The 15566-nt window shown below is 61.5% G+C and overlaps 3 protein-coding genes across 3 annotated transcripts; all 3 read left to right on the forward strand.

Moving 5' to 3' along the window:
* Positions 1 to 279: 279 nt before the first annotated feature.
* On the forward strand, positions 280 to 5364 carry LPMP_120770 (hypothetical protein; the record flags this gene model as incomplete). The annotated part of the gene is made up of 1 exon (XM_010698756.1): positions 280 to 5364. One exon carries the CDS (start codon positions 280 to 282, stop codon positions 5362 to 5364), a length of 5085 nt encoding a protein of 1694 aa, XP_010697058.1.
* Positions 5365 to 5983: 619 nt separating this feature from the next.
* Positions 5984 to 7891, forward strand: LPMP_120780 (hypothetical protein; the record flags this gene model as incomplete). The annotated part of the gene is made up of 1 exon (XM_010698757.1): positions 5984 to 7891. One exon carries the CDS (start codon positions 5984 to 5986, stop codon positions 7889 to 7891), a length of 1908 nt encoding a protein of 635 aa, XP_010697059.1.
* A 2665-nt stretch (positions 7892 to 10556) lies between these two features.
* Positions 10557 to 14729, forward strand: LPMP_120790 (hypothetical protein; the record flags this gene model as incomplete). The annotated part of the gene is made up of 1 exon (XM_010698758.1): positions 10557 to 14729. One exon carries the CDS (start codon positions 10557 to 10559, stop codon positions 14727 to 14729), a length of 4173 nt encoding a protein of 1390 aa, XP_010697060.1.
* Between the last annotated feature and the right edge of the window lie 837 nt (positions 14730 to 15566).

Genomic DNA, 15566 nt, shown 5'->3' on the forward strand with positions numbered 1-15566 from the left:
ACTGGCTGCCAAAGTCGTCGATCCACATATTTGACGCTTATTAGGCGCGCCATCACGGCATTACACTTGGTGCACCGCAGAAGACGTCGTATGACAGAGATCGTGTCTCTCCCTCTCTCTCTCCCTCTCTGTCTGTCTGTTGTCTGTTGTGCGTCTGGCTGGGCACGTGCCCTTTTGAGGAACTTCGAGTCGGAAGGCGGCGGAGTACGAGGCAGCGCGATGTGAGAAGCCACGTGAAACCCCCAGCTCTCCCCCTCCTTTCGTGTGCTTCATGTATCCATGCACGCCGGCAGCTCTACTAGAGAGCAAGAGGCAACAGCACCTCATCCACTTCCTCTTCCACCCCATGGCGCCACACCCGTCAGTGTCGGTGGCGCTGTCGCGTCCTCCTCCGGCGTCTCTCACCCTTCGCGCGCCAAGAGCAGAGAACCAGCTGTCCTTGCCACCCTGTGGCTAGACGCGGATCACTACACGTATGAGGCGCTCTGTACTGCTGGCGCGGCTGCTGTCATCGTGCGCCCCTCACAGTGTGAAGAGGGGGAGAGCGACGCTCTCCACTCCGGCGAGATTCATGCAGGTGATATGCGAGACAGACAGGGCCTGCCGGTTGACAGTACAGCGACAGGTGATGATTTGTCAATGGGCCCTCGATCCCCACCTCCACTTCGTCTAGCACAACACGAGGGTATGACGGCCGCGCGCAGACGCCCATCCTCCTCAGCGAGAGCATCAGCCATTAGCGCAGCCACCGACGACACCAAAAGGCACGAGGCCTGCAAAGGGGGTGAGCCAAAACAGAAGGCGAGCGGTCGTACCGTGGCAGATGACGTGGCGCACCGAAGCTCCCCTGCTGCGTCATCCGCTGGCGCACGCGCAGCGCAAAGCACTTCCTCTGGTCTTTTGCCTCTCTCCCCAGGCGATGCTGATGTGCGCCTTGACATTCTCGAAGAGGTAGAGCTGTGCAATGTGACCCCCATCCTGCCTCGCACCTTTGCTGTAGAGCGGCTCGTGCAGCAGCTTGTGCCGTGTACTTACATCTTCGCGCCCCACGCGCCACCCCCACCTAGTGCGACACGTGCGTCGTCTGCTAAGCGCGCTGAGGCTGACGCCAACTCCCCTTCATCGGCTGCGCCCGCGCACGGGTTCAATGCCCCCCCTCCTCGCACACCTTTGACAAGTCAGTGTCTTGCGCACTTGCGAAAGGTGTCTGATCAGCATCTTGCACTTCTGCGCGGGGCGACCAGCACACCGGTGACGCCAGAGGTCGTGGCGAGCGCTTCGGCAGTGAACGGTGCGTCTCGTACGCGCATGGTGCCGTCCACCGTTCCAGTATACATGCAAGCCACATCGCTGGCGGTGTGCGGAGGCAGCGACCATGACCACTTGACAGCAACGTACACCGGCAAGGGCGGCGACGGCGATCCTCATAAGCGTGGCGAACAGGAGAGCGCGAGGGAGTGGAAAGAAGAGGTGCTCTTCACCGGTGGGGTGTGCCAGTCGTTGCTCTCGCGGCTGGCAGACCCGAGCAGCAACGAGAGCGATATGGAAGTGGCTTTGGCTCACGAGACCGATGCACGGCAGGCTGCCGTCGAAGACTCTGCAGCACCTTTGCACTCTGAGGGCTTGCCCTTGGCTAGCAACGACAACGCTCCTACACTACGAGAAGCAAGCGAGTCAGTCTCATCCATCGGCGCATCGGTGGCAGCAGGGGTCTTTTCCGTGACGGCCACATGTGAGACTTTTCCTCATTGCACACTCAGTGAGGGTAGTTCATGGCGGCGCCGTGGGCGACCGGCTCCAACGCCAGGGCCCCAAACATCGTCTGCATCGCTGACGTCAGCTGTGGTGGAGACTGCAGGCAGCTGCTGCCACACGGAAAGGATTGCATGGGTGTCATTTGCCGCCGCGCAGGCTCGCTACGAGCAGTACCGTCAGCTTCTGCTTCAGAGACACACATGCGGGGCCAACTTTTCCATGAGCCCCAGCACGGGTGACTCCGCATCCACGAATTCGCGAAGAGTGGAGGACCGCCAAACGCGATTGGAGGAGCAGAGCGCCATGCCAGACGTGGCGCAATCCGCACTTTCACAGTGCACAGCCGCGACGTCCGACTTCACGGCGGACTTCGAAACAGTTCAGAAGTTCTGGACCACTGCTGCCGCAGCCCCTCTCGCCCCGTCCTTCATGGCGACTGATATGGCGACAGACCCGGCGGTCTCTGAAATAGGCCCCACAGACACTGACCTCGACGATGCCAATGTGTTGGCCTTGAGCACCGCCCTTTTCCCGCTGCACAGCAGTCCGCAGCTTCCCCTACCGCTCACATTGTCAAAGCAGCATCATATGGCAGAGCAGTTGTCCCTACGTGCGAGTCAACAGCGGCAGTGTGGCGCTGTTGTAGAGTGGTCTTCCGGCACTGTGAGCTACACCACTGACACGCTGGGGCTCTACGAGGAGCAGCAGGTGCATTCACAGCGCCTTTATCATGTGCTTCCACCCTCCCCTCCCTCCCTTCCTCTCGCTTCTGCGGTGCCGAGCAAGCGCTCCGTGAGCGTTGCTCGTGGCGACGGCAGCTTTAGCAACGTCGCAGCTACAGAAGATCGGTCAAGCTTGCGAGGTGCTGTGCTCGCTCAGCTGCAGCGGCTTAGTCGCCTCCGCAGTGCTGAATGCGCTGCTGCTCACGGTGAAGTGGCGCTGGAAAGTGAGGACACTATCGAGCCTCCTGCGCGTGAGGATGCCGTGGCTGTGGCTGGGGCGACACGCCTTTCACCCCGACCGCCTACTCCCGTGACGAGGAAGCCGTCACCGCCGTCGAGCAGCTTTTCAGCGCCTACATCTCCTAACATCATGCCTGCGGTGGCTCTCTCCGCCCACCAGTGCCGCTGCTATCGCTGTCTTCCCCTTAATGTGCAGTTCGCGCAGGTGCCGTCGCTGACGTTACCTGTTCTGCGCCGCTACCTTGACGTGCTCCATCGCACGGCTCTCCCGGGACTTTCCACACAGCAGCGGCGTCAGGGTACTACTCTCGCGTCCGCTGTGGAGGTCAGCGCCGTTTCTTCAGCTGAGGAAGCGTCAGAACTGGCGTCGCAGCGAGAACCGTCTTCCAGGACGGCCGCAGTAGCAAGGAGGGGGGGTCTTCCAGCGGAAGAGGTCGGTACCGGCCCCCACGCGTCCAGAGATGGGTGCTGTGGCCGTGCGCGCGCCCATCACAGCGGTCGTCGCCGGCGCTGCGGGGCGGTGGACGACGTGACGGCCGCAAACGGCGCCAAGCGGAGCAAAAAGGCGTGCGAAGCGACGCCTGTGTCGGTGCCAAGCCGCCCTCACGCACTGCAGGCAGGTGGCGACGCCCAACGAATGCGTGGCGTAGACGATCCGCTGACGGTCTTCCCAGTGCTGCAGTGGTGGCTGGACCGCAGACAGGAAGGCGGCAGGCCTACACACGGAACACCACCAAACGGGAAGCGCACCAGGACTGAGACGAGTGATGCCGCTCTGCAGTCGTCCGACGGCGTCCAGCGGTGCGACCGCGCACCTTCGCAGCTGGTGGCACAGATGACAACAGGGCATCGGCACCACGGGGAAGCCTGTGCGTCTGGCCAGGATCGTCCTCGCACCTCTGACAGTAGCTTCCCTTCAGCTGTACCCACCGAACCCTCGAGCGCCGATGTGGTTTCTCTCGACTGGGTTGATGATGCAGTGCTGGACGAGGTTGTCGTGGTAGGTATCGTGCCGCGCGGGCATCCGCACCAGCTGCAGCTTGTTGCACCATCTCGTGCCTTCTGCCTGATCCTCATTCAACGGCTGGAGGAGGTTGCCGAGGCAGCCGTGCCGATCCTCGGGTTCATGATACCGCCCCATCCAGCTCCGCCCTTTCCTCTGCCAGGTGGCATGAACAGGGCGCCAGAGGCGGCAGCGGCAACGGCAACGGCCAGTACGTCTTCGGATACCACCTCCGAGTGGCGGGCCTGGCTCGAGGCGCAGTACTTCACCGCCATGTGGACAACGCTGCGGCAACGACTGACTTCAATAGAATGGCGTACTGTGCTGCAAGAGGCATGTGACTCTCCCTTTCTCGCGAGATGGACCAAAGCGGCGGCTGTCGGATCCGGCAGCAAGAGCGCCGTCTTCCGTGACCATACACTACGCCCCGGACCCGGGCTTATGACAACGGCAAGCGAGAGAGGAGTGTCAGGATCACCTGCGGCGGAGAGGCACAAAGGTGAGGCGGCCGTACACGAGGCTCTTCACGGCATGCAGACGAGCGTGCGTCGGGCTGCGGAGTTGCACACCACTGCCTGCCTGAGCACTGCCGAGGACCTTGTTGCCCGTGTTATCCTCACAGCGCTGGTTCCTATTCTGCACCGGCGCATCACCGTCATGTACGAACTGTTGCGCCATTTCGCCTCCAAGTCGCTTTACATATCGCACCGCATACAGTGCGACGCGTATCAGCACTGGTACAGCATGACGCCGTCTCCTGCGGCTGTGCTACGGCTGTTACAGCGCAGTGGACGCTTCAGCAGAGCCCTGGCGCGGTGCTACCCGCAGTATGACCTTTCTCCCGTAATGCTATCCCCGCTGACGACACTAGACGGCGGTGGCCAAGGAGGTGCGGCGACACGGGCCACAGTGGCATCGACGTCGCTCCCTTCGAGCCCGCTTAGCCACGCAATGGATGAGGCTGGTAACTCCACAGCTGCCCGTGACGTTACGGCTAGCGAGTCAGAGGTGACTGCGGGGTCGTTGTCAACGCATGAGGATTACTCTCCTCAACTCGAGGACATCTCAGCCACCCACGCGGCAACCTCTCCAGTGCGCTGTCAGGCACGTGCAACAGCGACGGTGGAGGGCCGGGACGTGGAGAGTCCTCCGTCTCTGTCCTCATCATCTTCGCCGACGACCACAGCGGCACCAATGGCCGCGACGTCAGCGTGGATGTCGTTTCTTCCGTCTTCCAGCGACGAGCCGTCTCTGCAAGCGCCGCCACAGCCGCAGCCGCAGCCGCCGCAGCAGGCGGTGATGACGTACGTGCCAGAGTCGGCGCTGCTTGACCCTCGCTATCTCCAGCGCTTCGCCTGGTGGATGCACCGTGTCCACCACGGTGCTGGAACGAACGGTAGCGGCAGCGCTACCAGCAGTGGCAGCAGTGGCACCGGCGGAGTCGGTGTTGGTGCACCGCCACATTCTCGAGTTGCTAGCACAGTGCACATACCGGGTGACTATCTGCGCGTGCTGCCCATGCAGGAGCAAGACGCCTCTATCCGCACTGTGCTGCGCAGCCTGGCGCAGAAGGGCCGCACGCTGGACTTGTGGGAGATGAGTCAGCATATTAACAGCCACCACGCGTCGTACGTGTACCACTGACAAGCCTGCGTGCTGCTCCCCCCCAATGCAGTTGGCGTGTACGTGCCAGAGCAGTAGAGGGCGAAATACTCAGGGCTGAGCTTCCCTACTCTCTGCCAGAGGTTGGACCTGTGCCTGTGCGGGAGAGAGGCTCCTCGTTGCTCTCTTCTCTCGGCTTCTTCAGCTCTGTCATTCAGAGTCTTCGTCTCGTGGGGCATCTCCTCCCTCCACAGCACCCGTATCTCGATTTCTTCACTAAAATGCGCCCAGACGCCCATGCACTCTTAAGCAGTGAAGTGTGCACACTTGGCTGATCGACTCTACTCTCGTGCTACGCCCCTTTACCGCCGCCGTCTCCAATGCGTAATGCGCGCTGCGTCGCTACTTTGGCATCGCGTACGGATGCGCTGAATGCTCCTTCCCTTCTGCTTACTTTCTACTCCCTTATCCACTTCCCCCCCCCCCCACCCCCGCGGAGCTGCTGTACCTGCGTAATGCTCTGTTGAGCTCCTTCACGCATCGAAGAGAGACGAGTGCTGACCGCCCTCGCTCCCCCTTGACCAACCGACTACCCTTCCCCCCTCCCGACCAGGAGAGAGCAGACAAAAAGCCCTTTACTCCTGCAGAGGTGAGCCAGGCCATGATAGATCGTTGCTACCGCACGCTTGGTCTTAATCGTGGCGCCGCCGAGGCGGATATTAGGAGAGCCTATCGCAAGAAAGCTCTGCTGCTTCACCCAGACCGAAACCCCAACGGTGCTGAGGCCTTCAAGTTACTCCAGGCCCATTACGAGGAGGTCCTCACAGACGTGAAGCGGCGAGGCGCCTACGGGGGCAGGGCGCCACCTTTTTCCTCGTCACCGTCCTCGGCCGCGCCGGCAGCCGGTGCCGCGTATCGCTTCGCACGAGCGGCCGGCACTGCACGCCCGCCCTATCCCCCCTCCCCCACTTCTTGCTTCACAGAGAAGGAGCTATTTGGCGACTCGATCCCTGGTGGTTGGCGTGACGTCTGTGCGCGACGTGGTGCGCCGGCACAAGGAAGCAGCAAGGCAGGCAGCCGAGGCGACACTGAGGGTCACTCAGAGGAGATAAACGGCTGTCGCAGCGCCGTCAGTGAAGAGGCTGCTGCGGCCGACGCGCGATGGCGCCGCGCGCATGGGACACGTGTGCCCGTGAGTGCATACGAGACCAGCGCTCCGGCGCCACATCCTACGCCCCTATCACAGCCGGCACCATCTTCGTTTTCCTTCAAATCGACCGGCACACACCAGCGCGTGTCTTCCGCTGCGGCAGGAGTCTCTTCGTCAACTCAGGCGCAGTGGGACAGCTTTCTCTCACGGGATCATGCGTGGAAGTCATCTCCCGCTGGGGCATCGTCGTTCCGTGACAAGGGTGAGGCCAGAGGCACCGGCAGAGTCAGTGAATCGCGGGGTTGTGATGACGATGCCAATCAGAACTGCGAACCCGCGAGCGGCAGTGACAGAGACGAGTCTGCCGCGGATCGCGCGTATCGCGAGGCCATGTTTCTACACCGCCGCATGCAGGAATTTTCGACGAAAGAGAGAGACGCAGCTGCTGAGCATACGCGGACATGCTCACAGTCCTCCCGCGCATTCTCAACTGAGGGGGCGCACGTCGGCAGCACTGCCACCCACTCTACCGAACAAGTGGGCTGTCACCAGCGGAACGACCTTAACACGAGTGCCAGCAGCGGCGCGAAGGACGAAGGCCGCGAGGCGAAGTTCACTAAAAAGGAGGCGTTGCACCCGCAGTGTCGCGACGTGGAGGCGACATCGCGTCACAAACCAAACGACGGCCGCGCAGCCACCTCGTCCGACGACGACAACGATGATGCGGCAGCTCACTCTGACAAGTGCAGCGGTGCTCATGACTCTGGTGCGGGGTCGGGGCCATCAGCGGCACTCCTGTCGGGGGCGTCTTGGAACGATGAGCCTCGTGCAGGCGACATGTTCCCAGCGAAGCAGAGCCCAGTGCCGTCCTCGCACAATGATGAGCGGCTCAAGAGAGACTCCGCCCATCGACATGCGATCCTAGATGAGCGCCGTCTCCTGCAGAAGGAGTACTTTCGCTACCGCTACACTCCCAACCCGGCCGACGTGGCTGAGATGAGCGACATGGAGGTGTACCTGTTAGCGTCTCTCTCCGAGGACATCTATCACAAGATGCAAGTTGTCATGGCGGCACGCCTGAGTAAAGGGCCGTGTAGCTGCTGTGCCGCCGCGCCACGAGCGCGGCGGCGTTTGTGCTTCACCTGCACGCACCCCAGCATCTGTGAAGGCTGCTGCGCGTCAGGGGTCTCCAAGTGCCCTCTCTGCGGAGCTGCGCGGGCGGATCGGCCGAGTCCAGCGCCGCCTCCCAGCGCCACCGCCTTCTCTTCGATAGAGCAAGTCGGCACCAGCAGTGCTTCTAGCGCCTCTAGAGCAACACGCACTTCATTGTCATCTTCCTCCAGGTCATTGGCAGCAGCGACGTCTAGGCCGGGTCCCAGCACCCCCCCTGTGCTTACTGCTGAGGAGACTGTGGAGTGATCGGTGGCTGTTTCCTAGCACTGCGAAACTGCGCACAGCGTTACCACTACTACCGCTGCCACCTGCCACCTTCAAAGGTGTTTCAGTTGCCTCCTCCACCTCCTCTTACTCAGTCACTACATCATCGCCAGCGTTTTTAACTCAGCTCTCGGCGCACCACGCGAGTGAGACGACGCCCCGATCCACCGCGCCTCCCCTCGCCTCAAATGGGGGTCGGCACACTTCTGTGAGACGCAAGAGAGACGGGTGTGTGCGTGCTAGCACGAGGTGGAGGTGGGGTGCAATGGAGATCAAACTAGGATGAGAACTGAAAGCAGAGATGGAGAGAGATGGGACCGTCGACGGTTCCAACACGTGTGTCGTGCGCAGGAGTGCCGCATACAGGCCCTACAGGCGCGCAGCTGCGTGCTCCAGACTCAGCGCACATCGCCGCTCCTCAGAGTTGAGACGCAGGGGGTCGGCTGAGTGGACCGTGACACGATGTACACACATTGGAGCGGAAGCGGTTTTTCCACTCCCAACTTTTTTTTTCCGTTGGTTTCCCTCTCTTGGGCGTGGCTGGCCACAACTCATTTTCGCATAGGGGGAGTGGGAGGGGGAGACGACGGCGGCGGCAGCGAGTCACTTCACCGTGCCGAGTTTGTGCGTCTTTGCACTGAGATGTGCTCTCCCATGCCGCTCTCTTGTTATGTGCCCCGCTCCTCTTTTCGTTCACTCGTGTGGAGGCGCTTCTCCTGCTGCGGTGGCGCTTCCGGCTTCCCTGCCTCGCAAGTCTCTGTGCGTAGAACTCAAGGAGTGAGACGGACGGAGTACGATGGGGTGAAGAAGAGGCCTATACCCACACAAAGGCGAAACACGTGGGTCACTTACATCCAGCCAGACGCCCACGGAGAGGGTGAGAGAGAGAGAGAAGGTGCAGGGCAGAAGCCTTGTCGCACGGTCTCAGACCAGCGTGAATGCACGAACCCTAAACCATTAGGGCAGGGGCACGTGCTAGAACACAAGGCGTCCGCTACGTCTGGTTGTTGCATCTTCTGCTCGGTGCTGCGGGGACGGCCACACACACACACACCCCACAAAGCTCAACGCACGTCTGTTTTGTGCCCACTGTGTGCTTCTCCCTTTCCCAAGGCGCTGCAGCGTCATTATCCCTGTCAGTGAGCATCTCCCTTCCTCTACCCACCCCCTTTACCTGTGCTCCTTCACCTCTCCTCCTCTTCCTCACTCTTGTGGTTTTCCTCGCTGGTATTTGCTGCTGCCCGCTGTGCTGAACTCCCCCTCCCCTCTCTCACCTGCGCATGTCGACTAACACTCACGGCACCTTCCAAACCCACCCTGCGGGACAACAACAACAACAACAAGCCGCAGTGAAGTTATTCGAACACTCCCTGCCGGGTACTTTGCTTGCCGCGTTTCCTCCTTTCTACTCGCATTCCTTCTGCACTCTTCATTGCCGCTTCCAGGCCTCCCCCTGGTTTTCCCACTCCGCCACACTTGGTAAGCGCCTACGCCATCCCCGCTTGCACGTTGCCACCACCTCTCTCTGCGACTGCATCTGCAAGCAAGCCTCCTCGTCTTCGCGTCGGTTCTCTTTCGTTCTTCATTCATATTCTTCTCTTCGACCCCATTCGTTGCCTACCCCCGCACCATCGTTTGAAATTTCTCCCCTTCTTCTCTCTCCCTCCATTGGGCATACGCCGTGAGTCACCACAGGAAAACTGTCAACCCCCGCCGAAAGAGCGTCATTTTGTCGGTTGAGGTATCTTTAGCCGCGCTATCTCTGTCTTACCGTATCGGTGTGACTCAAGTAATAGAGCCCGCAGTAGCACCAGGACGACCGTGTAACGAGAGGGCGTGTGTGTGAGTGCCCACGCTAGAGAGAGGCTTCGGCATTCATCAGGACCAGCGTTAGTGGCCACGGCAGGGAAGGCATTTTTTTTGGTGTCTCCTTTGATTTCTCATTTTTGTGCTCTTCGTGCGCTCGCTCTACACTCCGTCGTATTGTTTTCATTTTATCGTTGATTAAGCGCCTGAGGGTTGGTGGGTTGGTGGGGGGAGTGGTCCGTTCTCCTCTCCTCTTGTTATCCTCGCACTCTCTCTGTGCCCCCTCCCCCCCTTTCTCCCCCCAAGTTCTAGCAAGGCAACAGAGCAGGCGAGGAAGAGTAAGAGGGACGCAGTCGGCGCCCCCGATCATTTTCGTTGGTGTGAAGCTCCCGCTTTCTCCTCTTTGGCCCGTCGTCCTCTCTTTTCCCTCTCCCAGCCCCACGTGTCGCAGCTTTCTTCAATTCTCTCTACTTCTCCCCCTGGTGCCCCCTTCGCAAGCATCCTCGCGCAGTGGCATAGACGCACCCCCCTGGCGGGTAGTCCAGCGGAAACGATAAGCGACAGGCGCACCCCAGAGGGCGCCTGCATTCACACCTTGTTTTCCCCCCTTTTCTCTTTCGCTCTTCAGCCCCCCCTCCCCCCTCCCCCCCGTTTGGGTCTTTGTCCTTCACGATAAGAGGACCCACACTGTCATTGTCCAACCCCCCTTCCCCCCACCTCCTACCTCACCCCATTCCTCCTTCCCCTCCCCTTTCCTCAGGCTCCTCTTCTACCCCCCTCCCCTCCTCCTCACACTGCGTCATCTTCCCCACGTTTCTGCCCGCGCTCGCTGTGCTCGAAGATGACGTTGTCCTCCCCCTTCACAATGGCGATGGAGTTTGCGCCGGATGAGAGCCGCACCGTCTTCCCTGGCTCGGTCACCATCACCAAGACGACGCTGACGGTGCTCAAGCGAAATAACACCGCCCCCACCGCAGTGCAGGACTCCGTGATGAATGAGCGCTCTGATTTTGTTGGCGCCTGCAGCTTACCACTGATCCAGTTCTACCGACATAAAAACATCATCACCCTCATGCGCGGCTCCAGCTTTTTGTTCGATAAGGCCGCTGTCTCGATCGGCTTCCACCCCGGTGCTGCCGGCAGCAGCCACACAGATTCCTCCATCCGCGCCAGCAACCACTCCCGCCGCAACAACCCATCCATGTGGGAGACACTAGCGATACACTGCGTCACGCCGGACGATTGCGACCGCGTCGTCGAGGTGCTGCTGACTTGCAACGCTGAGAAAACGTCCGTGCCTCCGCTTCCGATGCGCTCGGGGGGCCATGGGTCGCGCAACACGTCCATCCCGGCGAGTCTGAACAGCTACAGCCACCATAACGAGCAAAGCGGACGCCCCAGCAGCGCGCGCCGCGAGCACCACCACAGCCACCATAGCGAGCAAAGCGGACGCCCCAGCAGCGCGCGCCGCGAGCACCACCACAGCCACCATAGCGAGCAAAGCGGACGCCCCAGCAGCGCGCGCCGCGAGCACCACCACAGCCACCATAGCGAGCAAAGCGGACGCCCCAGCAGCGCGCGCCGCGAGCACCACCACAGCCACCATAGCGAGCAAAGCGAACGCCCCAGCAGCACGCGCCGCGAGCACCACCACAGCCGCCGCAGCTCACCGAGCTTGAGCAGTTACCATCCAGCATCGAGCCATATGAGCGAGCGTCCGCAGTGGAAAGAGAGCGCACAGTACACTAGCCCTCGCGGCAGCACTCTGCAGATGGAGCTGTCGACTCCCCGCAGCTCCCGCCTGCCGAGCCGTCGAGAGAGCGATGATGCAGCAGCGCAGTCGTCAGTGCGCATTGGCGAGCTCACGCCACGCAGTTCGCGCTTGCCTTCTCGCCGCGAGAACGATGACATAACATCCATGACGACTCCGTCGCAGTCGATCCGTTCATTTCAGCAGCGTGTGGCGCCTGGACGCTCCACTGCCGCCAAAACGCTGAGTCAGTTGAACTCTGAGAAGCAACAGGTGCCACAGCGCCGCCACCACAGCACCGAGAGGAAGCGCGACGCACTGTCGACGGCATCGACGTCGCACCGTCGCCTGGTTGACCCGGCGGAGCGCGAGTTTGCCACGACTGAGGAGACCCGTCCGCACAGCCGTCCACATCGTCACCGTAGTCATTCCCGGCCCTCTGCGTCGTCTCGGTCGCTGCAGCGCAATGGCGCCTCCACCGCTGCATTTGAAGGTGGCCATGCGCACCGCCACGGCACCCCGCACAGTGCGCGCGGCACAGGCAGTGTGACGTCCCTCTCTACCCCTGTGTCGGCGTCTCGCCGGTACGTCTCCCCCCGCACCGGCACGATGGACTACAGTGCGAGCGTCAGCCCACGCAACACCGTGCTACCCACGGAGAAGCTCGGGCAGGACGCTTTCCTGCGCAGTCTGCAGCGGCTTCAGCACCACCGCCTTCACTTCATGCAGGACCTCCACAAGGAGATGGCGCACCATGCCTACCTGACCGAGGAGGCGAAGGTAAGGACCGCTATGACATCTGCCAAGACAAGCCTGTCGCATCACCGTACACGCTCACCGACTAGCGGACGGATGTTAGAGGTGACAGGGGCAGAGGCAACGCACCTGCGCGAGATCGAGGCTCGCTTAGCGCAGGTTGAGGCCCTCCACTGTGAAGCGGAGCGCGAACGCGAGGAGGCAGCGCGGCTGCGTCGTGAGTACGAGTGTAGGAACGATGAGATGAATGCCCGCATGGGCGGCTCCCATAACGTGTCGGAGCCGAGCTCGTCCGTGATGAGCCCACGCCGCAGCAGCGTGCACCCGATAAACGGGCAGTTGATGGTGCTGCCGCCACAGAGCGGCGGCGGCAACGGCTACCCTTTCACAGCACACCAGGGATACATGATGTCCCCGGAGTGGGCGCTGGCGGCCGATCCAGCCGCGGCCCCCCGTCCTGACGACGTGGACCTCGGCGTCGCCATCATCGACCGCTACGTCTTTGGGGAGGAGTGGGACCGCCTTCACCCCGCTTATGAGGTGGATGTCCGCTTCAACGCGCTGATCGATATCTGCTTGGCGGTGAAACTGCCACGCCGCCTCGTGAACATCACCAGCATCGTGGTCGACCGTCCCGGCTTGCGCCTGACAGCGGAGATCCGGTACGACCGCGCCAAGATCGAGCGTGACGGGGTAGAGCGGCGCATGCACGGCTGCCCATTCCGTTTCCTCCAGCGCTTCTACGCCATGCGAGACTTGTACGACCCCATGCACGACAGCGCCGCCGCGCTTGCCGGTGGCAGCATCGCGCCGATGACTATGGGGCCAAGTGCTGCTAACGGACGCCGCCCCTCTGCGGCAAGATCGCGCCGAGGGTCCCGCGCGTTGTCAGCGCAGCGCCGCCGCTCGGGTCTTGCCCCACAGTACAACAACAGCGATGTGAGTGAGATCTCTGACGACTTCGTCGATGCCTACGACTTGGACGCGCGCCGTGACCACTATCACCGTCGTGCCGATGATCGCGTCCGCGCTGAAGAGGACCGTATGGCGAAGCGTCGCAAGCGCATGGCGATGGAGCTGCACCACCAGTTGGCAGACAACATGGCCCAACTGGAGGAAGAGGAGGAGTACCTCCGCGATCGCGTTCAGTTCGCCGAGGCGAAGGAGCGGCAAAGGATCGGCAAGGAGGCCCGTTCGAATGTGAAGACGACCCTAACGACTTCCATGGCACATCTCGAGGAGGAGGAGCGCGTGGGGCGGGCAGCGATGGAGGTAGGTGCAGCGCGCCAACTGCACGTGCTGATGGGCGGGCACCGTCGGAAGCTCGCGCTTTTCGGCTTGCAAGCCAGCGAGGCGGAGCGGCGCAAGCAGATTGCTGCGCAGGAGGCGCACGCCCAACGTGACCTTAATGAGACCATGAACCCGGCAGGTACCGCTCAGAGAAGGCAGGCGGAGCATCGGGCCCGCGAGGAAGAGGCTCTCGCTCGCCGCGGCGCCATGTACGCGAGCAGACAGGAGTTGGAGGCAGCTGTGGCGGACATGGAGGCGGACGAAGTGGCGGCGCGCGCCATTATCCGCTCGCAAGCGATGGAGTCGCTGCTGGACCTGCTCTCCCGCCGACCTGCACCGAAGTCTAAGGACGGATGCTATGCTCTGCTCCATACGCCGTCCACATTGAGGACGCTGCTGGGTGACCTGAAGGCAGACGAGACCGCACAGCGGCGGCAGATCGTAGCCGATGAGCGCCACCGTCGAGCTCTGTACCGGCAGGAGGACGTCATGAATCGCGAAGCGGCGGATCGTGGGGCCATCGAGGAGGCGGAAATGGACGCTCGTGACGCCATCGTGGATGACATGATGGCGCGGAACCGCCATCAGCTGGAGCGCCGGCTGAACGATCGCGAGAAGCTTCTGAGTATCCTCAACGAGGAACAGTTCTACCGCAAGACGATCCTGTCGGACGAGCAGGACGCCTTTGAGGTACTCGCGGAGCTGTTCACAGCGGGGCTGAAGGACTTGCTGGCGCGCGTGCCAGAGGTCATCGACGATGACGACGAGGATCTGCGCCGCCGCCGCGTGAGCACGGCGCGTCAGGCGAAGTTGTTTCACTACATGACGTTCTCGCCGGATGACATGGACTACCCACCGAGCGCCGTGCTCGCCATCGAGGGCATTGTGGGCTGCTCAATCAATAAGAACCTCGAGGTGGTTAGCATAGCCCGTCCACTCCCCAAAGCGGAGGAGGACCTGCAGCTGCAGGCAGGCGACATGATTCTCGACGTTGCAGGCCACTCATTGCATTCCCTGTCGCACCTGCGTGAGGTTCTGTCGAACCGCGCCATGCAGATCCAGGAGGAGGCGTTTACCGAGTTCCCTGATCTGCCGCAAGATCAGCTCACCATCAACCCGGCCTTGCAGAAGTACGTTGAGATGCTGTGCGAGCACCATAACTTCCTGGTACAGGTGCTGCGCGGATGCGAGATCTACCAGATCATCGTGCGGTCCTAGACACGAGAGAGAGAGAGTGCTGGAGGGCTTCTTGGCTTTCCTCAGTCACACTGTGCGATACGGTGCTGTGGCGCGAATGACTTGCAGACCCCTTATGAATGAGGGCCATTCGTTGCCAGGCCCCGGCAAGTACTTCTCTGTGAGCGTGTCTGCCGCTCTTCGCCGGTGGGCATGTGTGGCTAAATATGGTGGCACGTCTTCTCACTTCTCTCTCCCCTTACGCACCGCTCCCCATTTTCCTTTCTAGAGACTCCCTTCTTTTCTTCATTCGAGCGAGTTGTAGCTGCTGATGTGCTGATCTCGAAGTGTGCGCACAAGTGTGTGTGTGTGTGTGCGCCTCTGCGCGGGCCTGTACGGAGAGCGCCCTCGTTCTTCCGTGCTGGGCGCCGCCTTTACTTTTCTCTCGTCGCCGTCTTGCGTTTCTTTTTGGGCCTGCGTGCGTGTCTGTGCAACGCGCTTGAGGGGGGTAGTTTGTGTTGCTTTGCCTTTCACTTTCCTGTTCTTCTCCCCCCCTCCTCGTGCTGGTGGCAGGGGGCGGGGGGCGATAGAGTGAGGGGGAGCACCGCTTTTTCGGCCCACTCTCTTCTTCGCCTCCGATGCTGAGCAAATGCTCGGGGTACAAGCAGATGTACACGCTCATTCTGGAAGTGATGGGGGAAGTTGAGAGTCTTGTCCACTCGACAAGTAAGTGAGCAGCGATGCTACTGTTCTCCTCATCCTCTTTTTTCTCCTTCCTTTATTTTTATATTTTGACTTCTGGCCCCCCCCCCCCCCAAGCGCGTGGTGTCCACTGCGCGTGGCGAAGGGGAACGGGCTTAACAGCCCCCCGGCTTTAGA

The sequence above is a fragment of the Leishmania panamensis genome, assembly GCF_000755165.1.
Source record: "Leishmania panamensis strain MHOM/PA/94/PSC-1 chromosome 12 sequence".
NCBI classification, from domain to species: Eukaryota; Euglenozoa; class Kinetoplastea; order Trypanosomatida; family Trypanosomatidae; genus Leishmania; species Leishmania panamensis.